This window comes from Chinchilla lanigera, unplaced genomic scaffold (genome assembly GCF_000276665.1).
Source record: "Chinchilla lanigera isolate Chin_1 unplaced genomic scaffold, ChiLan1.0 scaffold00029, whole genome shotgun sequence".
Taxonomy (NCBI): domain Eukaryota; kingdom Metazoa; phylum Chordata; class Mammalia; order Rodentia; family Chinchillidae; genus Chinchilla; species Chinchilla lanigera.
Genome location: NW_004955430.1, coordinates 5,344,890 through 5,372,208, shown reverse-complemented (window position 1 = coordinate 5,372,208; position 27,319 = coordinate 5,344,890). Strand labels below are relative to the sequence as shown.

General features: G+C 44.8%; 1 protein-coding gene across 10 annotated transcripts in view; it reads left to right on the top strand.

Moving 5' to 3' along the window:
* Erc2 (ELKS/RAB6-interacting/CAST family member 2) overlaps window positions 1-27,018 on the top strand; it is a 963,719-nt gene extending 936,701 nt beyond the window's left edge. For 8 of the 10 annotated variants that reach the window (XM_005387388.2, XM_013515688.1, XM_013515689.1 and 5 more), the window contains one exon: window positions 24,062-27,018. In XM_005387388.2, the coding sequence (XP_005387445.1) occupies window positions 24,062-24,304 (243 nt within the window). In that variant the 3' untranslated portion in view covers window positions 24,305-27,018. The remainder of the gene's footprint in view (window positions 1-24,061) is intronic. The other 2 variants (XR_001234567.1, XM_013515690.1) reach the window with 2 other exon arrangements.
* Window positions 27,019-27,319: the final 301 nt, after the last annotated feature.

Here is a 27,319-nt window from a genome sequence, read left to right as displayed (position 1 = left end):
CCCACCTCTCCACCATTATGTCTTCCACTGGACATAGGTTGAGCTATTTTTTCTTGAAAACCACAGCGATCACTGTTCTGTTTGGATGTGTTTTCAAAGTGACTGGGCAGCACTATGTCATTACCTGGTAGTCCTTCGGGGAACAGCCTGACTCCAGCAAAAAGACTAAGGATTTGAATAAGACTGGAAATCATATTCTAACTGCTGTTGATTGAGATCTTGCTTTGTGTCATTAGGCTCCTTAGTACATGGTCTCATTAAATCGCCAGCCACACAGAGCAGAATTCCTATTACCTGTTCGCAGAGGTGAAATCTGGGCTTAAGAGATGATGTCACTTGTCTTGTGCACTTAACCAGTAAGTGGCAAAGTTGAGATTCAAACCGGACACATCTGATTGCAGACACTGCATTCCCGGGCAGCTTGCCCCACTACCAGTGCTTGCCTTTCTCTGGGCCTTGCTTGCTCTCATCATTAAACTGATGTGCAGCCTTAAACTCAATGAAAATCTACAAAGGACTCTGAAATACGGAAGTGAGGAAATTCAGAGGGGTCCTGGGTGAAGTGTGGGTCTGTGAGAGTTGCGGGCAATCCAGAAGAGAGCCGGAGACTCTCAGCTCAGCCTTGTCCCCTGAAAACGAGTATATGTCGTCTGACACTGTTGGTGCCATCCTGCCCACTCTCTGCTCAGGGCCCCGGGCTGCAAACTGGGTCTGCTTCTCCCGTCCTGCCCGTTCCACCCTACTAACTTCTCTTAGTTTCATCAAAACCCTTTACTGTGTCCTTTGCCTTCTCTTGTCTGTGGTAGCAGCTACCGCTACACAGGAAGTAGGTTCAGGATTGGGGGGGGGACTTTGGTTCCTCGGCGCAAAGAGTGGCATGAGGATTAAATGCCAAAATGCACATTATGAGCCCTGAAGGCAATTAATAGGAATACGGTCATCTTTCAAGATGCACAAAGGAGACGAAGGAGCCTTTAAAGAACCTCGAGCCTTGGTTAGAAGCCGTCCCGTGCTGTTTCTGCCCAGGGTCCGGAATCACCCAAATACCACGAACTTCTATTGGACTGCACCTGTATTGCCACAGGGCTGAGCCACTGCCTCGCCACTCCTATGTGGGATATCCCTGCCAGACTATGGGGCACATGATCAACCAGGGAATGCCCCTCAATTTGGTAAGTTTAACTTTGACGAAATGGGGCTTGTCCTGATGTCCTTCCGGCATTGACTTTGTCCTTACGTTGTAGCCAGTGCAGTGGGCTAGAAAGACGTTTTCTGACCCATGCCCCAGGACTCTGTGGGCCAAAAGTCCTCCCAGTGAAACAGGGTTTTAGACAACTGGAGAGGCGCTTTCTTGCTCCATTATAAGCCCTACGACAGCAGGGAGCCAGTCTTTCTCTGTTGCTGTTGTAATACCAGCATGTTCCCATGACTCAAATTCCTATAAGTTCACTGTGTTTTGAAATGAGTGTAAAAATGAATTAGCTCACTGAAAACACTGCGTACGTGAGGTAGCAGCAGTACCACACTGGCATCTTTGAAATGGTTGCGCACCTCACGAGGGTCCTGCTCAGAGGCTGCGTTTGACCCTGACTCCATCACAGAACATCTGTGCGGTCTAGTACAGTTGTCACGACCTGCTAGATCCTCAGTGTTTGCACCTCTCACCTGAGAATGCAAAGAGCACAGTATGCTCTTGGGGAAAACTGAGTTGGATACATTCAAACAGCCTTCATAACGGCACTTGATGTCGGACTTGTGCTCAATTAATATTGTCATTGAATTACACAGTTGAGATGCCATTAGACAAAAAAGTTTGTTTGCTTTTTTACTTATTTGAGGACCAGCCCATGCCTAGGACACAGTAGGAACCCTTGTAACTAGTGATGTTAGTAATGATAAGAAAAATAAGCATGCTGTAGTGTGTTGGTCTCCAGATTCAGAGGGAGGGACCTGTACAGCTGGAAGGGGCCTGGGGAAGGCATTACAAAGTTGGCAAGTGAAGCCCGGTCACTCCCGTGAGCACCGCGGGACAAGACTGCTGGTCCAGACATGACTAGAAGTCAGCCCTGTGTTCTTCCCATCCGTGTGGGGGATACGTGTAGCCAGTTACTTTGAAATGGCCCCTCGTTATCTTGACGCCACGGAGGAGATCTGGATGTCCCCTGGAAGGAATGGCGTGGCTCAAGCAAAAGATCTTGTGCAACCTTGGAGTCTTGGCAGGAAGCTGCCCTGGATCTGGACTGTGAGCACGGAGAGTTGAAGATACTTGTCTGCCTTTTAATTGACCAATGGTTTTGTCATAACTAATGACTGAAATCTCCAAGCCTTTCATTCAAACAAGAGAAGCACCCTCTCCATAGGTTTGCTTTGTGCCTTAAAACTTTGCAAGTATGGCGAAGCTAGAAAGAGAGAAGATAACTGTGTCCTCTCCTTGACCGTGGTGACTCAGGGAAGGCACATCATTCAGGAACGGCAACCAAGCTGGGGAGCCCCTATCTATCACTGAGCTGGAATTCTCGGCCTTGGCTGAGCTTTCCCATCAGCAGGTTGCAATTGAGGGGAATCACCTCCTTTGCTGGTGAGATCATGAGCATCTGTGATTTCTGCATGTGGTTAAACACCAGCTCACTCTTTATCTTCTTTTTAAAGGAACCAAGAATCTTTGGGGACCTCTCTGGGCTCTGACATTCTGCTAGCAGGAAGTCAAGATTCATTAATATGAAAAATGACACCAAGCACACACACGCACATCAGGGGCAGACAGTGGGCTGAGCACACATTAATGTTCAGGGAGCACGGGTGGGGTGGCTGGCTATGGGGAGGGATTGGCTTCTCTTCTGTAGAAGTGATTCCCAATTACTGCTGTACAAGATGGGGAGCTTGAGTTTGCTTTGATGAGGGATCCCACTTGTGACTCAAAGGTTGTGTCAGTTCATTCCAAATCATATTGGTAACCGATGGGAATCTTGCCTTCTAGAGAATTACTACCCTGGAGGACATCCTAGCCGGTAAGTCCAGCCCAAGGAATAGCAGGCCACAGCGCCCAGAGTAGATTGTATTCTTAATAATCAAATCTCTCCTCCCAGTGCCCCATGGCTTCCCCTCCCCTTAGCCTGTGCTTCTCTATGGAGGCAAAAATCTAACTGTCAGTGGAATGCAGGAGCAAAGAGACTTGGAAAAAATCAGAGAGAGGATCGACTCAGAAATGCAACATAATGAGATTCCCTGAGCAGACATCAAAAGGTCAGTTGGGCTCTGGAGCCCCATGTGATGACCTCACAATCAAACTATTCCTTCATAGTTCTGTTAGAATTCAAATTGTGCTCATGTGTGAGCCGGAAAGGTGTTCTGGTGGGAGAAGGGCCCACCCCCACCTCAACGGCTGCCTGCAGTAATTGGGCTCCGTAGCTCTCTTAACACTTGGATTTGATTTTCCAGGGAAGAGCGGCCAAGTTCCTGTGCATGGGTGCTCCATTTCCAAGCATCCCTTCCTTTTGATTTCACTTCTCTTTAGGCTCTAGCCTAATGCAGGGAGACAGTGTGGCTTTTGATGCCAGTAATCTTGGAACTCTTTGCTCCTCCACTGCAAACTGGGCTCTTTCAGGAAGACTTTTGTGGGCTCCGAGTACAGGAAGGTGAGCTGAGGGAGCGATGGGGCTGTTCTTAGGCAGATCTCTTAGGAAGTGGCCACGCCGCCTCCCCCCAGAGCACTAGGGGCTGGTCACTGTGGAGCAGAAATGTGTCCGATGCTTCAGGCCGTACCAGGGGCCACAGCCAGATCCAGCCTGCCACCTAGGTTTATTCTATTGGATTAAGTCACAACCATTCATTTACTTGTTGTCTGTGGCTGCTCCTGGGCCACAGTTGCAGAAGTGAGTGGTTGGGACAGAGACCATAAGACTCACAAAGGCTACGGTGTTTGATCTCCAGCCCTCTCCTCCCTTGCTAACCCCTGATCTACGGCATGATTTTCATAAACCCGTAAGTTGCTTATGCCCCAGAGTAAGGTGTCCCTGGATTTTGGGTCAAATAAGTTGGTAGAGGCAGCTCAGGGCTTTAGCTGCAGGAAAACCATACTCATTTGTTGACTCATTAATTCAAGGAGTTTCTGGTGTGAGATAACACTTCATTTCTTCATCATCATCATCATCATCATCATCATCATCATCATCATCTCCAGTCTCTTAACCTAAGAAATTTGGTTACTTATTTGGTTACAGCTGTCACAAAGAAGGTGACCCTGGTGGAAAATCATTGTCCTTTAGAACAAGAGGAATCCCTGGGTCTCATAGTGCAGTGATCGAGCTTTACAAATGAGGAAACTGAGGTCCAGTGAAGGGCAAAGTCTCCTTCCAGGTCACACAACACTTTAATGGCAATATTAGGACCAGAACTTAGGACCCCTCTGCTAGGGGACTTGTTTCACCGTTGCCCCGTCAGTAGCAGCCACTGTCCTGACAGCACTGGGGAGCAATAGTTGGCTGTGTGACTCAGCAGTGGCTGCTTCTGAAGACCAGGTCCCTGGTTTGTTCTGAAGTGCAGCTGATTGTGGTGATTATTCACGTCAATTGCACCTGTCACTCCTGTATAATGCCAGACGGGGGTAATGTGAGCTCCTTGAAAGAGGAACCCCCTTTTTTCAGAGTGATTATAAATTAGATATGAATGTAGGCTTAAGAGCCTCTCAGGGAATTCTTTATCTTGCATATATTTGCTAAGTAACCTTTGCAAAGGTTAGGCTACTCTTAGAATTGAAACACAGCTTTGATGTTTAGGAATTCCAAGATATTTGGGGAATACAGTGTAATAATTCCAACTGGTTCCTCTAAGACGTTCTGTATACTCGCATGTCCTAGTATTGAGGGAGTCAAAACACAGGCTGTGCTGCAGAGGTAAGGCAGCAGCTCACCGGAGAGCTGGCTCATATTCAAGGCAATATGAATATCTGGGGTTTGGCACATAGGTTAACTAGAGTTTCCTCCAGCTTTCAATAATTAAATGTTTGTGACTGATGCGATTTGGCAGATAGTGAGAGAAAAAAATCAAAGCATCAAAGGTATAATTTAAATGTGGACATACACTGAGAGTCCATGAGATAGGATTCCCCTGGTGCTGGCCCAGGCACTCCCACCTCCTGGTGGATCTCAACATGTAGACACGAAGGCATATCAGCTTCGAAGACTAGCTCCGGCTTCAGCTTCCCGGGACTCCCTTACCAGGGCACAGTTTTGGACTTGGCCTCTCTGAGATTCACTTTTCTCACCTCTTAATTTAAGGCAGCAGGTCCCAACTAGGAGCAATGTCATCCCCACTCCACTCCCACGGGTGGTTGGCAAGGTCTGGAGACATTTTTGGCCACCACTGTAGGATGCTACTGGTATCTATGTGGGAAGAGACTAAGGATATTGCAAAGCAGTGGATAATTCACCAAACACAGCCGGGTGTGGTGGCACACACCCATAATCCCAGCACTTGGGAAGCTGAGGCAGGAGGATCACTGGAGTTTGAAGCCAGCCTGGGATACATAGTGAGTTCAAGGCCAGCCTGACATAAGGAAACCCTGTCTCAAACAAACAAACAAACAAACAAACAAACATTCACCAAACAGCCACCCAAAACAAAGATTTTCCTAACCGAGGATTCTTGTGCCAAAAAGTTAGAAGTGCTGAGGTTGAGAATGTGTGGTCTACAGAAGGGCATTAGGCTTGTTTCGTCGTTGGTCTGTATCTCATTGGTCTATGAACCGACAGCTAACAGAAACACAAGAAGTATGTGTGGAGCAAATAAAGGTATGACCACGCGAATGATTGGATATTATGTCCCTTTGATGAGTACTGATTTTTTTCTAATTAATATATCTGCACAGTTGTAAAACAATGCCCAGCACATAGTAGGCGCCCACTTATTAGTGGCTCGCAGTGAAGCTGGTAACATTTACCTGAATTTGCTTCATGCTCATTTTGAATAAGAATTCATTTGTTTTCATCCTTTGCCAAGATAATAGGCAGTCTGCGCAGGCAAGAAGCCCAGGGGGGCTTTTACAAATATTGGTTTACAAAGACTCTGTTTCATCCCCTGTTTTGCAGATAGGTAAGCCAAGGGCCACTTGCTTGCGCCTTCATTTCCGCTCCCTCTGGCAGCCTTTGCTAGGCAGGGTTTTGTTTCTCTAAAATGACCGTTTCATTGCTCGCTGTTCCGAAAGAACCTATTGGTTAATATTAATGCGTTTTTATCTTGGACCCTTTTCTTCTGGTTCTCTTTCTCAATCTGCCTCATATTTTGCTTCTTCCTGTCTAATATCCCTGTTGCCCCTGAAGCTTTTTCGTATACACATGAGCTCAAGGCTCAGAGTAAGCCTGCGGTGTGTTACCATCTCCATTTGACAGATAAATAAACTGAGACCCAGGAAATTAAATGCCTAGGAAGCACTAGCTTCTGGTTGTGTTTTATTCCTCCTCCTAGGATTTGAGGACTGGAAGAGATTTAAGGATGGGGTCAGAAAAAAAGTTCACTTGTCAAAAGCCACTCAAGTCGTAGTACCCGGGTCTCCGGCTACCTTCCAGGCATTTTCTGCCTTTCTCTTACTACCTGTGCCTGAAAAGCACTTTGCAGTTGAGTCTTTCTTCCTTTTCTTACTTCAGGAAAGAGTCACTGAGTGCCACCGTACTCTATTGTAACATCAGAGAAATATTCTGTGCTGGGGTCTTGGTCTGCTGATTCACACTGGAAAGCTTTTAGTTCAAAGCTAAACTATTCTGAAATTAAAATTTCTCTTATTGGAAATGGAGATAGCAAGCATGGCCCTATGTCACAGAGTTGTCACGATGGCAAGCTGAAAGAAAGGCAACAGAAAGAGTTTGTGAGCTGTATTCTGGTAAGAATTTCTCTAAGCTCTTTTCTGTCCTAAACCCAAGTCTAGAACTACCAGATATTAACACTTCTGTTGTACTGGCACATTACTGCATGATAAAATAAAAAATGGTAATCACACTGGCTAATATTTATTGAGCTATTATTGCTGTCAGACACCTCATTAGGGCCCCTGATATGTACAATCTCCTCAAATCCTTTGAAGGCCTCTACGAGACACCTAGGTTTGTACTATTTCCAGCTCACAGGGGGGGCAGTTAAAGCCCAGAAAAGTGCAGGTAGGACCTCATTAAAGTTTGTGTAGCTTACCACTGGCTCAGATTCCCTTGGATTAAAGAGCTCAGGATCTCAGGCATTCACATATTCATTCATTAAGAACCTCTTCAGGACCAGCACTGTGCCAGACACTGCGTAGTCAGGTCAATACTCCCTGATCCGTGACCCCCCATTCAGGCCAGAACTTCTGGCCAGGACCATCTTCTCCTCCTGGAGGAGGTGTAGAGACACGTGTGCTACCGCTGGCTCATAATGCTGTCAGCTGTGTCAGCTGGTGTCCTTGGGAAGAGGATGACATTACTGCTTCCAGCGGGGAATAGCTGCTCAGCACCAAGGGAGGGCAGGGAGGCTCCGGCACAAAGCCACAACCACACAAGCATGGCAATTGTGTGCTGAGCCCCCTGAAGACCCTGGACAGGGACCAGTCCACTTGAGTTTCCTGAGCCGTTGCTGCCTGCCAGAACCCACTCTGTGGGACTTTTGTCCCTCCAGGCTCATCTTCAAGGGTTTCCTCGGGACAAGGTTACTTCGTGGCCTGAAGACCACATGGATTGAAATCCCTGAATAACTCTGTTAGGGCTTCCATAGTGCAAACACAACTGCTGCCTGTGGACAAATATTGACATTTGCTGCAAACTCTCTCACAGGCAGCCACTCTTGGGAGAACCCCGACTCAGGCCTCTGAACACAGGTGCTCAACCAGGTACAAGGAGCCAGAGGCCAGGGGAGAAGCTCCTTGAATCGCAGATGGCCTCTCCTGCATGCGCCATAAGTGGTCTTAGTGCCGAGGAGCTTGAAGTTTAGGCACAGTGGGAGCAGAATAGCAAGAGTCTGCCAGGACTCTAGTGTTAGTTTCTAAGGATGCTGGAACAAAATGCTATGGACTGGCTGGCTTTAAACCATTCATTCACTCATGGTCCTGGAGGGCAGCAGTCCATAATCAAAGTGCATGGCAGTTTTCCACCTGCCATGCTATCTCTGAAGGCATGGAGAAGGCATATCTCCTCAGGAGGGAGAGGAGATCCATCCTTACCTGCTTCCCTTTTGGTAGTTGCTGGTAGTCTGGTTCTTCTTCTAAATAAACCATCCCACTTTCTGCCTTCATCATCATGGCATTCCTCTCATGTCAAATCTGTGCCTGTCTTCTCCTCCTCTTCTCAGGACGCCAGCCATTGGAGTAAGGCTCGTCCTAATCTGGTATGATCTTGTCTTAGCTGGATTCTGTTTGCAAAGACCCTGTTTCCAAACAGTGGCATTCACAGACTCATGGTGGGCAAAAATAAACGATTGCTGAATGGAATAAGCAATTGATCGAATGAATAAGTCAATGAATGATTGAAAGAGTAAATAGAAAAAAAGCAATACCCATAGCCTTCCCAGTCTTGTGGAAATCGGAGACTGATCTGCCTGTCCATGAATGATTCTGGGCCACCCAATTCAACCAGGGGCCCAGAGGCTTGAATGTATGTGCAGGGCTTGAATATGTCTTTTCAGGGGACACAGCTGAACCCACACAGTCTAGGCAGTTGTTTGTCCCTTAAGGAAAGGTTATATGGTCATCCAGCCTCTCTGTTGCCGTGGAGGGACCCTGCCAACCCACCCATGGGGCCTGAACACACGAACCTCCTTAATGTAGACATGAGGTCCTGCATGGCCTAGCTCACGCTCCTCCCTGCCTTGCCCGTGCATCTCCCTTCACGCTCACAGCTTGGTTGTGTTTGGCGTTTGCATTGCAGTGCTGAGGTCTGGGCCTAGCCCTATTTCAAGCCTATGTTCATGCTGTTTCTGTCCTCAGAAGGGCCCTTCCTTCCCTCTTCCTGTGGGCAGCTCGAACTCGTGGTCCCCCACATCCCAGCCTGGAAGTCATCTGCTGTGGGAGTCCTTGCCGACCCTCTCTGACTCTGTATCGGGGCCTTCTGGACTACCGCGGCACCCTCTGCTCCCTCCCGCCCACACCTGTAGTTCGCACTTCACATCGCCTTGAAGCTGTCCCTCTGCTTGTCTATGGCCCTGACTTGGGTCAAATCTCAAAGTGTTCTGTGCCTTCCTCCTCGAATCCCTGGCCCTGCCTCATGGCCAGCAAAAATAAATGCCCCTTGGATTAAATTGTCAATTGAATGAAAGTGTAAGCAGAAAGCAAAAATAACAGTAGCCCCGTGGCCTTCCCATTTTTGTGAAAATGAAGGACTTTTCTGCCTTTCTGCTAGTAGTTCCTACCACCCAATTCTACCTGGGAATAAGCTTAGCGAAATAAGGTTTTGGAAATGGTTTGTGTGCCAGGGTTTAGTCGGGACTAAAAATCAGCCAGGAGGGCAGTTCCTGCAGGAGCCTTGATTATATCGAGTGTGGCCAGCAGCAGGGCCTGCTGAAGCCTCTGCTGCAGCACCACGGTCTCTTTTTGCATTTTCAGCCCCATTTCCTTCCTCAGTAAAGGTGGGAGGCAACCAAAGAAGCAGGTAAACCCAGCTAATTTCTTCTGCTTTGGCACATGTGTGGTGCAGCTCTTTTGCATGATGGAATGTCTCAGCCCATGAAGAATAAAAACTGTAATTCCTCCCTTTTTTTCATTGTGTTTAGCCAAAACAAGCTGTGAAAGAATGTAAAATATATCATTTTGTTGGCACCCGTTCACAAGTGAGGCAGTGAGCTTGCTCACATTTACAACTAAAATTGGATTCCAACCTTCCAAAAATTTATGACAACTGCTCCTTCTTGTGGCTTAAATGTTGACATATAATTAATTTAGGATTTCTTCCTGAGGCTTCCTGTCCAGGTTTGTACCTGCCACAGAAATATCCTTGAAAGTTTATCTAACAGCTGGAGCTATGCAAAACCCACTGAAGCTTTGTGCGGCAGGGTGGGCCGTGCCAACAGGAAGAGCCCAAGAGAAAGCGGGAGGCTGCCAACAGGGCTGCCTGCCGGAGGTGCCCCAAGTTGGAGGCATGGAATTTGCTATTTGAAGGAAGCTTAGGGAGCCTCCTGCCACTGTTCCTTCCTGGCCGCAATAAGGTGCTCCCTTTTCACTCTGCATGCTTCTTTTCAGTGAGATGACTGGTCTTGAACAACCTAGGCAGGTGCTTTTTCACTGTGGCTCAGGCTGATCCTAATGTCCAGCTCTCTGCTGTATATGGACTCCTGTAGAGGTGGAGGCAGTAATCACTGCTAACTGGACTTTTGTGAAATGTCAGGTGCCAGCTGAGGGCTGTGTAGGCATAGTCCATTTCATGTATCCTCTCAACAGCCTGGGGTAGTTAGAGTTATTGTTGTCACTTCAGGGATGAAAAAACTGAACAGAGGCTCAGAGAGGATGTGTGTGCTACCTGAGGCCCCCAAATTAGAAAGGGGAAGATGTAACAGGTGGCTCACCTATATGGAGCTCCTGTGGGCCCTGTCTCAGACTTTCACACTGAGCGGCTGTGACATTAAGAAATTACCCAGTACACAATGTCGATAGCGCTGAGGCTGAAAGTCACTGCTGTGCAGAGCAGCAGTAGAATAGAAGTGTTTGACAAATGTTTGTTACTGTCAGTCAACCCAGCTCTGTCTTTATCCATGTAATATTTTTTTGAGCACCTACTAAATGGCAGGCAAATAAAACACCTGCAGTGAGCAAGATATACTCAGCCTGTCTTCACGTAGGCTGTGGAGGGTGCAGTGAGATGATAACCAAACACGAGCCGAAATGCGTGGTGCCGGGTTGCCCTTAAAATCGGGAGTCCATGGGGGACAGGTAGAGGCAGGTGTTACGGGAGTTTTCAGCAAGGTTATTTGACCAGGAATGATGGCCAAGGAGAGACAACCCTGCAGAAGTGACATGGAAGCTGATAGCTAAGGATTAGCAAGAGACAGCCAGGTAAAGGATAAAGGGAAACGGGCCCAAGGCACAGGAAACAATCTGTGCAAAAGCCTGTGGGGGCTTTAGCTCTGTGCCTCTTTCTGCAGTAGAAATCCCTACCAACAGCAGTGATAGGTTGGCCTGCCATGCAAGAACCTAGCATGCCTCTGTGGGATTTGCAGTACAGTGCGTGAGGCTAGATCCCGAGGAAGTTCTCTGCAGCAAAGCTGAGGCATCTGGTGTGTCAGGTACCATGTAGGGGCTGCCAGAGGACATTGGGGTCCTGACTTTGGCAGTGGCTTCAAAGGTGCCCCCAAAAGCCACTGGTTTCTTGCTTCAGACACCCAGTTTGTCTTTCCCCAGTCCCTGGTCTCTGGCCCAGTTCTACCCAGAGGCATTTTTCCAGCCCTCATCCCTGGATGCCAAGCTCTGCCTGCCAGGACCTTGGGGTTTAGTAAGGAAATATCTAGCCAGCTTGGGTACTATGAAAATGCAGTTTGCTGTTTGATCTTCAAAGTGACCAGCAATAAAATCAGTGCAGGAATTCCCTCTCAGGGCACCTCCACACCAAAGTGGGAAACATTTATGATAGCTGAAAGCCCCATAACAGCTGGGAGAATGGGTCCATTGGAGAGGCCCCTTGTTAATGTGCTTTCTTGTGCTTGGAGCCTCTCCTCACCATGATGATTCCAGAGTTCAATTAGATCCCTGACCTGGAGCTCAAGATGAGAGACTGAAGCCCTGTGCTTGGTGTGCAGACCCATAAGCGCAGACTTTGTCATGAGACGTAACTAAATTCAAACCAGAAAGCGTCCTGTTTTTTTGGCACTGTGCCAATGTGCCTGGCCTTAGATTCCTTCTCAAATAACCTCTGCTTTTATCCAACCCCTCACTCTTTGGAGGGAAATGTCATTGTTTACCTTTAAGGTGGTCTGTCTGAGCAAACTCCATGTGTGTGTGTATTTGCCGAGATAGATGGAGGCATCCTGTTCTTTTGTTTCTTACAGTTTATACCAGAGTATGACACACAGGGTAGGTACTGACTTCAGATCTGCCATGATGGAGCTCACACTTGGATTTGAGGATGGCTTAATTTGTTGCTTTGGCAATCCTGCTCCCGTCCACCCATCTAGCACAAAATCAGTGATCACCCTAAAAACCCTGTTCTGTAGCATCCTGGCCAGTGTTCTTGCTGACCAAGCAACCTACCCAACATAAAGAGACAACAATGATATCTTCGTGGGAACAAGAATGGGAGCTGTGCAGTCAATGGCCTGCTCCAGTGTCCCAGGAAGATGTCATTTTGTTTATACTATAGTAAAATTTATTGTGGACAGAGCAACTAGAAGTAAAAATCCTATGAAGTCCGGTGAATTTCATGTTATATTCCCATAGCGTTTCAAGGTTACCTATGCAAGGGTAAAGGCAGGAAGGCAATTCCATATAAGAGAACCTAGGAGTGGGAGTCACCTAGCAGCAGACATCCTGGCCATTGCTGGGGAGCCCATAATTTGGAGTGAGACAAGCTTTGGGGTTATATTATGGCTGTAAAGGCAGCCTCTCCCAATAATCTTTTTAGCATCCCACTTCTTCAAAGACAACCTACACCCCAAGGCCCTCATGCAGCCAGAAGACATGTGAATATCCCATCAGTTGTGTAGAAGCCGTAGATCGTAACCCTCCAGATAGTTTACTCAATCTCAGAATGATAAATTATCAATCACTGCATTCCTCCTAAATGAAATTAAGATGCTAAGATATATTGCTTGGGGCTTCTGGATGGGGATTTTTTCATTTGAATCTCCAAGAGAAAATGTATTACTTCAGAATCACTGGGAAAGGGAGACATTCTAGATCTCTGTTAAGGCAAACATTTGGTGGTGGGGAAAGTACTTCAGACATGTTAATTTTTTTCGTATTTAAAAGTGATTCATCATCCCGAATACCATGAATCCGGAAGGCCATAATACTAATAATTCTTGGAGGGGAAGGGAGTCGCACGTGCCTTGATCTTCTAACATGGACATTTCTGAAGGAAACTATCAGTAACCTTAACATTGAGAGACAAAACCACTGACTAGAAATCCATTTCAAAGCAGAGAGTCCAATGAGAACCCTGGAGAGTCATGAAAATCCACAGTTACTTTTCAATTAGTGTAGTGCAAAAAAAAAAGAAGTCATTCTCTTCCAGTATATAAGGTACACCACCAGAGATGTTACTTCCTTGGAAAGTCTTTGCAGCCCTTCTGTGAGATCAGGCCAGGGTCCCAATATGCTCCTGAGTACCTTTGTCATCTCAGTGTGCAGGGGTCACACTGCCCCTCTATTTACTGGCTGTACTTTCTGGGGCGATAGGATAGGTTAACAATAGCATCTTCTTTGGTGTGTAAGACTGGGTGGTGCAGAACAAAAGCATCTGTGCTCAGTGAATGTTGGTGGGTCATTCTTGGTTCTTGGCATAACTTTAGTCAGTCACATGTTCGATTGAATTATTTGTGGAATATAATGTCAGACACGCCCACTTGATATGCATTTCATGAATTCAGAGTTATTGGTTGTCTTATTCAGCTGCAATATCCCTGGCTTGGCTTCTGGTAGATTTTTTTTTTTTTAAATGTGAGAAGTAGTAATAGAAGAACAAAAAAAAAAGGGATCAAGAAGGGGTGGGAGGAGAGGAAAAGAAGGAAAGACAGAAGGTTGGTTCTTGTGCTTTTCATAAACATAGTTTAAAGACAGTATAAAATCCAGACTGAATTTACGTTTGTAGCTCATTTAAGAACTCATACCACTTGCAACTGTACAACCAAAAAGAGGTACCATTTTTCCTTTTCTTTATTTGCTGATGAATGAGGAATAGGCCTCAGAGACCCTGAATAAAGGGCGGACTTCCCCTGGCTGCTTGCTGGCTTGTGTTTTTACATTTCGCTTTTCCTTCCCACCTACCAAAGAGATGCCCCTCCTCCAAGCTATTGCCTTTTGTTGCAGAAAACCGATTTGGTGGTTGCTTAGAAAATACAGTTTGCAGCAAGTTGAAATTATACTTAATCAAATGCAAAACTCCGTTCAGCTTATATCTGCCAAAAATAAATAGTTTAAAAAATGAATTTCAGATTGCTGACAATGACGACTGTGTTTACGGCAGTGGCGTTGCCTGCCTTCAGCCGGCCATTGCTGGCGGCATGCACCCAGCATTTAGAAATTAAACAAAAACAGATTGAACTTGCTGCATTAGCTGTTGCCACATCTGAACGCTAATGGGTTTAGTGACCACAACCTACCCAGGCCAGAGTGTGTCAACAGCCAAAGGACCAACCTCAGTTGCTGTTTGTGCTTTGCTCAAGTTGTTACAAGATTAATTCTTTGCAGCTTATTCTTCCTGCTGTTTTGGCCTCTCCGTTGCTCTGTCTGAAAGAGGGTAGCAGCCAGTCCAGGCTCGTATAGCAAGGCCACCAGCACCTCAGCCTCTGAGGTTTCGTGACCTGTGAAGTAAAGGCTCTGTCTCATTCCTTCCTTCCTTCCTTCCTAGTCATTTCTCATATGCATTCCGGAAATGGATCAACCCAAAAGCAAGAGCCTCTTGATGTGCCAGTCATCTGGAAAAGTGGAGCCTTCCTGCCTTTCTTCCCCTGCAAGAAAGCATGCTGCATAGTGTTTGCACCTCAAAGAGGGTTTCTTTGCATCACAGCCAAGCCTTCCAGCCCTGCCTGAGAAACAAGGTTAAGCGTTTCCATCTCTGGGCAGCCAGTCCACGCCCTGAGTTGCAGGACTTTGGCAGGGAAGAGGTTAAATTGCTCCTTAAAAGGCTAGATCTGTGGTTTCCTGCCCACACTTGCTCTGGCCTAAGGCAGTGCTTGCTGTTGGGGAGGGGGAAAGGGAGGTCTCGCCTGGACCCAGGTGGCCAGCAGGCAAACCATGTTATTAAGAAGCAGGGATACAAACCTTGATCTTCAAACGAGACCCCCTAATTAGTTGCCAGCCTAAGAGTAAATGGCATTCCACCTCAGCCAGGCGGGAAGGGTGCCTTCAAATCCTGGAGACTAATTGCCATTGTTGGCCTGATGAAGATCCTGTTGTAAACACTTGTCCTCTGAGCCACTTCTGGTGGGTAAGCTGGAGATACTGAATAGTTCCTTTCTGTTTCAGATTCTTCCAAACACCTGTCCATCTTGGAAGAGGCATCTCCTTATGGACATGACAGTGTTCTTAGCACCCAATTTAGAGAAACGGCTCCCCGTGGCTTGTACATATTATGGCAAGCTCATCCTAAACCAGAATGGTTGATAAGAGATTCTAAAAGATGTTTTGCTTTCCTTTCATCTGAATTTGAATGTGCCATCTCAGAAATAAACCTTCACCCTGAGCAGAAGGGATTTATCATGAAGATAATGAGGCTTCGGTTGTCAAGCCTCTCAACTACACAGACCTCTTCCAAGACCCCAAAAGGGGCCCTGTTGATGTGTTCTCGAGGCCGTATGCTCTGTCAAGTTTGAAGTAGTCAATTTGTGTATTCTTTTTCTTAAAGAGCCCCTCCTAGATGGTATAAACACTGGAAGACACAAAACCAAAATGTGCTCTATAATATTTGGAGTGTGTTTCTTACCTTTACATCATGTTTCTTTTTACTGCTGGCCTGAAATATTTTCTCCCTGTTCTCAGGCTTCTGGGTACTGTGTGGCATTTGCACAAGGAAAAGCAGACTTCCATAGGCCTCATACTGGGCTCTAGGTGGCAACTAAATTGACTCTTGAACTAGGCAATATTCTAAAAGCATGAACCAAGAAACCTTGGAACTGTCTCCTACAAGGCAGCCTAGATAACACCGAACTCAGATGTCCAAAGAAGCCAACCTTGAAAGAGGTCAGGGAGCCACGTGGATTGGGGCTTGTTCTTGTGTCTCAGGAGCACTGGGATTCTTTTATGCAGACACTGCCGTGGTCAATATGAGAGACAGGGAGGAGGAAGAAAGTAGTCTGTACGATCTATTACTGGGAAAGTGTGCATTTTTGATTCACATTCGCGATTGACTTTTAATAAGCATCACCTAGCCCTGAGATGACATACGCAGTATTAATATGCACAACGCATTATGATGCAGGCCAAATGGCTTATTAGGGCAAATACCCCTTTCTACTGAAGCAGAGCTCCAGAACCGTCTTTAGCCAACCAACAAGTCACTATTACTCAGCACTCAGTCCTTCGTGTAAACATTCTGGGGTAAGGCAGGAAGGTAGAAGTTCTGTTCACAGGCTTAGGCTATTTGCTTATAGGGTTCATTGTCTCCAGTGAAAGCAGATGGTTCCCCTCTGGAGGTAACCTAGTAACTTCCCACAACTAGATGCGGTACAGAAGTGCTAGCCCTGCCCAAGAGGGGTCTCCCAGGATGCCTCGGGCAGTTGTCCCTCGCTTCAGAGCATGGGTGTTGTTTGGTCAATCAGCCCTCATCTCTGACGTCATTAACAGCACCCCCAAAGATTCCCAAAGCATTATTTTAATCTGTATGTTTCCCTGATTTGAGATGTTAGAAATTCTGTGCCCAGCTTTGAGTTATTTTAACTAGTCCAGGAAAGAAACACTAACATAGGTTTTGACAACAAACAAAACCAGTTTTTGTTCTATCAGTTACGTTTAAAAGATTCCAATTTCAAACTAAACACAATGTGTGGTTATTCTGTCAGCGATTTATATAGCCACCAGGGCGCCACGGTTACACACTGCATACATCATTGTATTTTTAAAATGTACTTAATGAACATTTTTTTCTTTTCTACTAACTACTTCATTGCCTTAAATGAATGCATTCCAATAGAATTTGTAACAAATGACCACTTTGTGTTTGCATTAATGCCAAACACGTTTAACAAATTTTTAACAAGGAACCCTGGCAAAATGCCAAACTCCTAGAGGGACACTGAAAGAATGCTATAAATTTAAACTAGATTTTACCTTTTCACTTAGCTCAGCAAGTGTCTTAGGTGTCTCACTATCTCAGGATTGTAGCATTTCTATTTTATGTCAGGTAAGTTGTACATTTTCATTATTTTTATTGCTTAGGCTGTGCCTATTTCCCCAGGACTTTTAAACCTGCGACTCTATATGTGAAATACTGTGAAGCAGCTTAGAAATAGATCTTTATTTCTGCAAAACTGTTCATATCCTATAGAGGTTAGTAGATACACATATACTCATACATGTCTTTGTTTAAAAGAATGCAATCAACCAGTTATGTACAAAAACAATCAGAGCAATCGTTCTCAGCTGGGGGTGGTGGTCTACCCTTCTGGGTTTTGATTGTCATGACTCGGAGAGGGGCGGTGTTACTGGTACCTTCATGCGGAAGAGCTGGGGTGCTGTTAAATGTCCAGCAATACACAAGACGGCCCCCACCCTCACCCCACCATCTGAATGGCCATAGAATGAAAGTACAAATCCCTGAAGTAGAATGACAAACGCCTTGACTACGGCAGCCTCTCAGGTTAAAGAAGATACTCTGTTAAGACCTAATTACAACCAAAGTATTTCCACTTAGCCATTGTTTTTAAAAATGGCATAGGATATCTAACGGTGGTGTTAAGTGGTGGATTTTTTATTTTTGTTTTTACTGCTTTCTGCGCTTCAGAAGGGAAGATCTCAGGCCATAACCTCTTAGCTCAAAATATAGACTGAGGTGGTGCTAGGGCTCCCTGTTGGCAAAAAATTTGGCGGATGGTTTGCATAAGCAACCAACACATGCTATGCTCCTACTGGGGAGTCCACAGATAGCTTTGGCTGGTTGCATAGACAGGCCTTTGTATTTCAGTAGTTCTGCAATTGTTAGAATGTATAGTGGCTAAATATTGGTTCTGTTACAGTATTATGGTATTAAAGTAACTCATTGTTAAAAAGGAAATTTATTCATGTTTTAGTTTTCTTTTTTTGGTGTGTTCAGTACTGAGCATTGAACCTAGCTCCTTCACGCTGAGCTATATCTCCAACCCGTTTTTAATATTTTATTCTGAGAGTCACACAAAGTTGTTAAGGTTACCCAGGCTGGGCTCAAACTTTCCATCTTCCTGCCTCAGCCTCCCAAAGTGCTGGGATTACAGGATAAGAATGTTCTTGAAAGAAGAATGCTGATTAAATGCTGAAAGTGTTACAGAGGGATTAAAAAACTGGGAAGGTAAGGCGCAAGAGACTAAGGTGAAAGAAATCCTGGCCTCCTCTTAAAGGGAATGCGGACGGAGGTCAGATGTAGGAGTTCAAGGGAGGCCCAGAAAGGTGGAGAATGTGACTAAAAACATGGGGATTTAGCTCAGCAGCACAGCGCCTGCCTGGCAAGCGCAAGGTCATGAGTTCGATTCCCGGTACCAGAAAACAAACAAACAAACAAATAAACAAAACACCATTCCGTTTCCTCATCTATTAACCAACCAGGTCAGTACCGTGATGCTATCAGGCTTGTTTGAGATAATTCTAGCAAAAGCTGAGAGCACAGTGGCAGACAGTATGCACCAAACGTGAGCTATTAATACTTCTGAGCACAATAATAATGATAAAAATAAATCGTAAGGAGACATAGCAGTATGTGCTGCTGTTTCCATGTACGTATCACATGTCAGTAGGAATCCCTCCATTTAAAATATGGGTGAGTTTCACACAGCGCACAGAAAGGGAAGATGAAATTGAATCACACAGTTGCCTCCTCCCGGCAGGTTCTGTCATCCTAGCAGCAGTTTGTAATTCTGAGCACAGGCCTGCAGGCCCGCCTTCCCCAACCCCCGCCCCAAGCCCTCTGGGCTCTGAAGTGTTACATTTTATTGCCCTGTGGAGCTGTAGGAGGCCACTCTCAAGGTAAAATGTTGCTCTCCACTCATATTTGTGAATTATGGCTTCAAGGTGGTTGCTCCTATCAAGAAAATTAAATGATTTAGCATAATTTGTTGCCACTTTGATCACAACAATAATAAATAAATCTTCATGAGGAAAACGGGAAACCCATTCTACCCTGTTTTAAAAGATGTTAAGTAATAACACAGATGTAGTTATAGATTTTTTTTTTTCCTGAGTAGAAGTGATTGTGTTGGGCTTTCCTGTGAGCTCGGTTGCTCAGTGGAGCTGTTCTACAGGATGCCCAGGGCCGCGGGAGAGGACTGCTCCTTGGTGGTTAATTAGTCTATCAGGGGCTCACCTTTTATGTGGGCACCATGTGCAAGACGTTAGGGGCATCTACGCTGTTGTGAATGGGTGTCTGTTTTTGTACCTGGGGGCGCACGGCACACATTTGGAAAGCACATGGGTTATAATGGACATTAACCCAGATGTCAAAAATAGCCTGCGTTTTACTACTGTTATTAAACAGTTTCCCCTTTAACCCCTCCGTGTTTACCAAAGACCCCTTTCTCCCGGCCTGTTTCTGCAAATCACTAGTGAAAGGGCAGGGGAAGAAAGCCATAATCGGGCAGGTGTCTCTATTCCAAAGAGAAACAGTCTGAAGGAATATTTGTGAGACACCGCACATTTATAGCCTGCTCCCCCAGGGGTGCTTGTCCCGGGCAGGATCTCACGGTGGTGCTCAGCTCACCAACTGCTGCCATACCCACCCCTGAGCCCCAGGACAGCCAGCCTCCCAGCACGGACTTCTTTCCACCAAAGAAATAGCTTTATATTTTAGAATGAGGCCAGTTATAACTTCTTTGGTTTAAAAATATCCAAAAAGTGCAAAAAAAAAAAAAAAAAAATTCTGAAGGATAAAACTTTCAAACACCTCCCAGACATACAATTAATAATATCCCAGTTTATATGTATTTTTTTTCAGCTTTTTCCCTGAAGAGTTGTGAACATCTTTCCTTATCAAAAGAAAATCATCTCATAATTGTCGTCAGTCACTTAATAAAACTTAAGCATGCTTATCACAGCTCCCTGTTCATATCCTTTATGGCACAATGTTTAGTCTTCATTCAGGAACTGAGCTGTGTGTGCATTTGTGGTCTCTCTCCCCGGGGGTGTGCAGGCTGCATGAGAGTGTGGCTCTTGTCCGCCCACGTGGCTGTAGCGTCACTGGCACGAAGCACACTGCCGGACGCAGAGAGGCACCATGTTCTTCCTCTATTGTTGCATAACAAACTACTGTGGGTTTAGTGGACACACACAGCATCCACTTACTATTCCACGGTGCTGTAGGTAGGTCAGAAGTTCAGATGGGTGCAATGGGGCTTTCTACTTTGGATCTCATGAAAGCAAAATCAAGGTAGACCTGGCTGGACTTTAACGGGAAGGCTCTAGGGATGTATGCACTCCAAGCTCGCTCAGCTTATTGGCAGATTTCAGTTGCTTGTGGTTCTGGAACCGAGGTTGCTGTCTCCTTGCTGGCGGTGAGCTGGCGGTCCTCTCACATCTGAAAGGACTCTCGCAGGTCTTCACCCCTTGGCCTCTCCACCTCAGCGCAGTGACTCTTACGATATTTCACAATTCACTCACTTTCTTTTGCTGCAGTTGAAGTAAAGTCTCTGCTTACAAAGGGCTCCTGTCAATGCTACGCTTGCCCAGATAATCTCTTTTTACTTCATTTAAAGTCACCTGCTAATAGCCTTAGCTACCTCTGTAAAATAATATAACCATGGTCTAATATGCTTTTAGTCCCAGGGCCAGAGATAAAGGTAGGAAATCTTGTACTGGGGAGTCCTGGGGAAATTTTAGGGTTCTGTCTACTCTTATCACTCTCTAATATATGTAGGAAAAACTAAGCAAATCACCCTGTGTCCGACACTGTACAAAACACAGAGGGACCCTAAGGGAACAAGACTGGCCTGCCACTGCCCTCATGGAGCTTGCAGTCTGCCTAGACAAGTGATGGCCCAAACTGCAGCCCAGAAACGCACTTATTTATCACAAAGGGCCAGCACTACGATTCAACCTGAATACTTACGTTCTAGTCTGGAAAAGGAACAACCATTACCTGATGCTCTGCTACCGGGGCACCTTGGCTCCCTTGCCAACAGAGAGGACCCTGTGTGCCCGCTCTGGCACGTGTGCCATAGACTCACCACCACTGACCTAGACCATGCTTGTTCAATGAGAATAGAATGCAAGCCACATTTGTAATGTTGAGTTTACCAGAAGCTACATTTTAAAAATTGATAAAAAGTGGGCAGAATTAATGGCAATATATATTTTGCTATATTCAATATATCCAAATTATCATTTCGACATAAAGTCAATATAAAAAATCGTTACCAAGATAGTTTACATTCTCTTTTTCATGTTAAGTCTTCAAAGTCTGATTTCATACAGCCCATCTCAACTGGGACTGGCCAGTGTTCCTGGCTGCATGTGGCCAACGGCTTCACATCCCGGCTTCACAAACGCCTAAGCTGAGACTGGAGAGTAAGTCAGGATTACTCAGGTCAGCTCTGGGTGTAAGTGCACGTCAGACAGAAAGGTGTGTCTGCGAGAAGAGGGGAAGAGAAAGCTTCGCACTGCGGAAGCTACTTCAGCATAGGTGGAAGAGAAGTGTAGGAGACCGGGGCTGGGGAGCGAGGGAGAGGCCGGAGGGATTCTCCCCAGCATGGCCAGAAGCCTGTGGGTCCTCCATCCTGAGAGGCACAGGATGCTGTGGGAAGGGGCTATAAACAGGGGTTGTAAAGCTTTGCTGGGAATGTGTGGATGGAGCAGCCGTCACCATGGAAACAGCGCTGTTTAAGAAAATGTAGAGTCGGGTGCAGTAAGAGAAGACGCCGGAGGGGGTTAGGGCCGCTGGCTGTGACCATCCAGGTGACAGAGCACTGGTCAGGGATTATCTCACAGTGTGTGGCAGCCCAGATTGCCTCATTGCTGGAAACCAGACCTCCTTTTTTTGCTGCTTAAAAGGCATATTCTTGTTTGCCCCTCAACAAGAGATCATCTGCCTTTCTAACTGATGAGCCCCCACCCCCACCACAGGCCACTCTGACCTCCTAGTGAACGGATTGTTTGATTCAAGGAGTGGTAACACTTTCTGCAAGTTCTGTCCTCTGCAGCATAAACCTTACCCAAAAGCAGTGTGCTGTAATTGCGAGGCACTGTGCTCTGCTTTGTGACCTGTTACCCAGCTGGAAACCTTTCTCACAACTGAATAAATGATTGTTCTTTGCTACTTTATCTTGGAAAAACATCAAGGACATAGGACATTCACTGTAATTATTTTTCACTCATTTCCCCATCTGTAAAAAAAATGACCTGTGCGTTTTAATACTCTTTGGGTTTCCCTTTACCTTTTAATCATGTGGCCTTTTAATATATTGGTCAGCCCCTTTAAAAGGATGATTAAGAAATGCTTAATGCACAAAAGAATTAGAGCTATGCACAGCTCATGAAACAGAAAGCGTGCTCTGACTTACAATTTTCATACAAAGTTTGCAGAGATTTTATGTGCCAGAATGAGTAATATGATCTGCTCTAGGAACTCCCTAACTTTCTGGCTCTGCAAAAGTCATTTTTTGCCCTGATTCAAGTTTCTTAACCAGAAGGGTTACACTGAACTCCTCAGAGTATGAATTAGCAGAGTTCATCCAAGCCACATATTTCATTTACACCGCTTAATGATAGCTTGAAATAGCTGCCTACCTGTGCAGACACTGGGATCTTTAGCATTCTTGTGAGTCAGTGTGGCCTGAGCAATGCTGTGTGTGTACTAACCACTGAATCAGACAGCTCTGGGTGTGTGTGTGTGTGTGTGTGTGTGTGTGTGTGTGTGTGTGTGTGAGCTATTTCCCTCCCTGCCACAGTCTCCAGATAGCTGCACTATTGCCATTGCCTAGAACCTCCCACAGCACTCGAAAGCCCTATGTGACTGATAACTGCACAGGCACACACAGCGAAGCATCACAGACAAGGAAGCCACTGTTGAAAGGGCAGAGTGGCTGGCCCCCTCTTCTCACCCCGCTAGCTGTTTCTTCTCGGCAGCAGTTGTGTTCCACACCCAGGGTCCTGCACTAGGATGGTGAGAAAACCTGGGCACTTCTGCACACCTGTTCCCTGGGGCATGAAGCGGGTGGATGGATGAGCGTTGTTCCTATGTGGGTGTGGGGATGAAAGCCGGCTTAGTTTCCACGTGCTCTAAGGAGATTCTCATTAAAATTTTTATTGTGGTAAAGCATGCATAACATAAAGCTTACCATTTTAATTGTTTTTTAAAGAATACATTTCTTCAGCCCTAAGTACCTGTACAAGTTTCTACCATCATCACCACTATTCATTTCTATGATTTTTTTCACCACCTCAAACAGAAATTCTGTATCCATTGACAAATAACTCTCCGCTTCCTCCTCCTCCTAGCCATGATAATTGATAATCTATTTTCTGCACCTGTGAATTTTCCTATTCTAGATATCTCATATAAGTGAATCATATTATTTGTCTTTTTGGTCTTGGTTATTGGAGTTCGCATGATGTCTTCAAGAGCCATCCACATTGTAGCATGCACCAGAGCTTGGTTTTGTTTTTTTACATGGCCAAACAGTACTCCCTTGTATGTATATATCATGCTTTTGGCTACTGTGAATAATAACACTTTGAATATCTGTGTACAAGTACCTGTTTGAATGTTTGTTTTCAGACTGGGGCGTATTCCAATGGATGAATGACACTGTTGGCTCTCATATTGTTTTAAATTGTTGCTCATAGACAATTTATAAGGGAATGTTATGTTTTCTGGTGTCTTGAATATCTTTAAATCTCTAATCTCTGTGCATCACGTTATAAAAATGTAAATCCATAGTCACTGTAGAAAAATGTGGGGAGAAAATTTGATGCATAACTTACTTGTGTAGAAATAATTACTGGGATATTTTGATGTCTTTCCCTCCCATCTCCTTTTGTACAGTAGGAGTCATATGCACATAGAGGTGACACGGTTGGAAAGAGACCTCTTTCTCAGATGCATTTGCATAATTTAACTTCCGTTTCCCGTGTCTTTTCTCTGTGCTCCCTCCCCTTGCCTCCTCCCTGCTTCTGCCCAACCCCAACCAAAGAGAGTGGTAGAGAGGCCACTGCAGGGCAGTTTCAGCAGGATTGTCAGACACTGTGGCCACTTCTTCCCCTGCTAAACCATGCACTTTCTTGTTGCAGCTGTCAGAAGGGCTGAGTAAAGGGGAAGCACAGCTCTGCGGCAATACTCTGATAATCTATTGCAGCACGGTTTACGTCACTGTCCAACAGCACCGGGAGCAGCTCGGCAGAACTGAAGGGGAGTTTGCACTTTCATTATCGACCACGGTTCTGTTCTACTTAATGTTTCCTCCATCATCTCATGTCGTTTCTTGTGGACTTGGATACATTGGAAAAGAAGAACGCACAGGAGGAGAAAAGTGACACCTCCTCCTTTTTCCTCCTTTTGCTTATGAGATTTGGGCACTGAAAACACGTCCATCTATTCTGAATGTCGTTACTTGATAACATTTTGTTTCTGTTACTTAAACCTCACTGGGTACATTGAACTCCATGGGATTTTTAATATGGATTCAGCTTCTGTTGGACAACTAGCTTCATCTCCAGCTATCCCGCTGGTTCAGTCTAAGGGGTCATTCCTAATGCACTAGATTATCAAACTGTGTAAATTTGCTGTGAGTGAGTGGTGTTGGTAGTGTTTGTTTATCACGATGCGTGAAACTTCTGACAAAGAAACCAAAACACCAAAAATTGTGAGCCTTTACCCTCCTCTATTTCTTTAATGTGCTGGTTGAAGAACCACATTTTGATGGTGTAACCAATAGTTACCTCTGGGCCAGGTTGGAAATGAAATCAATTTTTTAAACCACTAATACTTGCCAAGAAATCGCCTTATGAGAACATGGTGTGTGTCTCTGACAATGCATGGCACATCTAAATTGGTCATTCATAATTTTATCTCCCTGCTTACGCACTGGAGAGCGGCAAAAGCCTGAGGCACCTGCATATCTCCCCTTGTGTGTTCCCGTGCCCAGGGGCGGGATGTAAGCAAACCTCAGGCTCTTACCATTCCCATTCAGGCAGGTCTCCATGAAGAAGCTGGGACTCATTCACACTTCAAGATCCAAATGCTGTGCAGTGTTAGCTTAGATCTTCTGTAAATGAAGGGTCATTTCTCTTTTTTTAAAAGTTTGTCTCCAACATGGATTCCAAAGCATTTTCAGCATCCAACATGAAATCATCGATGAATGAGGAACAATCACAAAAGTTGTGTATCTGTATATAGCTCTATACAACATGTCTGTGGATAACGAGTCATTATGTAAAGCACATGCCAGGGAAAGAGACCAAATTTCAGGTCTTTTATATACAGTAACATGGTTCTAAGGAGAATTAAACTCCTACCACTTCCTCTAAAGATGAAAATTATTAAAGTCATTATAGTTTCATAAAACTCATGACTGAGTCTGGCAGACATGTGCAATTCTTATATTGATCCACTCTCTTGTCAATGGAAGAAGCCCTTCCACATGTATGCAAGTGGGAGATAAAAACCTGTATTTTTAAAGGACAAACAGTGAATTTAAGCATGAGTGGCCTTAATAAATATAGTTGTCTTTTTTTGCTGCTGTGGAAAAGATCCTAAACAAATGTTCTTGAAGTCTTGCATTGAATTTAGTCATTGCTATTATTTTTAAAAATGTTGGTGCAATGAGCTCTGGGCCTCTCTGGTGAGCCACTGAGATATTTAAAAGACAAACACCTTATTGGGTGGGAAGATGAACCTGTCTCTGAGTTGCACCATTCATTTATGGTGTGCAAGATTCATATATTCAAGCAAGTTTCCTTCTTTTGGCTTTGTTCTTGTTGTCAGTAAGTGTACTGAATTATTGTACTGAATTACGTAAAATGTACATGTTGCATAAACAATCCAAATACATCGATGTTTTCAAAGTTTGTCCTTTAATTATCAAAGGGATGTAGGGTTTGATTGGAGAAGCAAACAGAGTTCTTTGCAAGGTCAATTCCTACATTCTGACACAATGTCACACTAAAAACCCAGGCCATAGACGCATCCCCATGAATGGTTTGTCCTCACTGCCTCCTGCAACCAGGTCCTGACCTGAACTCTGCAACTGAATACTTGAAATAGGAAGTAGGAAATCTAGTAGGAAAAATAGGGTCATTGAAATAGAAAAACAAAAAATAAACAAACCATGTATAGTTCGCTATTTCTATGTGTGTGCCAATTTTGTCACAGCTGTTGTTTTGGGGATTGTTTTCTGCCCCACTTTTGTTGGTTAAAAGTATTATGGGTCTTCCCTTTATGCAACCGTATTGTTTAGCCCCTAAAAATTAAATCCTATCAAATATAGCATCTTTTCTCATTTTATGTAATATTCTCTTGATGTTTGGAAGTTACAAAAACATCCCTTTTCACACATTTAAAATAGTCTCTGGGTTTACAAAAAACACTGTGATGTTGGGAAGGTTATTTTCTTTGTGCAGACATTAGCAAATTCCCTTCTAATTATAATGTAGCGAAAAGAGTTTGGGCTAACCTTTAGAAGAAGTTGGTCTAAGTCTTACCATGTGCAAAGCAGGCTTGTACTTTATACCCCATTTGATTTATATGTACAGTCTCGATTTTGTATTTAATGATTTTTGTGTATTCAATATGCACGTCAACAGCGTGTCAACTTCCATTTGAAAGTGGGTTTTACTTTTTAAACAGTGTTTATGATGAGACCTCCAATGTACTGACATAAGCTCTCTCTGCGATGTTCTTGTGTAGAGTGGCGTCTGAATGCTGCCAGGGGTCGATGTATCTACTTTCCTGAGACCCTCGTTTGATAGTGCTTCTTGTAATATTTCCTCAAGTGAGTGGCATGTGGGTTGTGATATTGATCATGTGATTATGGACATCGATATGAAAAAAATAAATAAAACTAAGGAACCCTCGAAACTACCAGTGGGCATGTATTAGCCAGTTATCGTAACCTTGTGTCCAGTAGAAGTACAATGTACAAGGTATGTACAGTTCATAAATTTGTTATCATGTGTATGAGAAGTACTTTGTGCTGATCGCCTTATTTATATTCATCAAATAAACTTTGTTTCTTTCTGAAGTGAGTTCATTCCATCTCTAATAAATGCTTCAATCCTGGTGGTTTCTAATATTTGGGGGGCTGTGGGGACCCATTTGAAGAACCCAATGGACTCGAAGACAAAGGAGAGAAAAAAACAGAAGTTTATAACTCATTTAATTGGACAAGGAAGACCTAAGTCCTCTTTCTGGAGGACTAGATATAGAGGCTCAAATCAAGAAATTAAGTCATTGGCAGTATCTCCTTTCCTCCTTCCCTGTTTGTTTCCCTTTTGTGCCCCTGCTTTCCTGCCATCTCTTCCTCCTGATCCTTCTCTTTTTCCATCTTTACT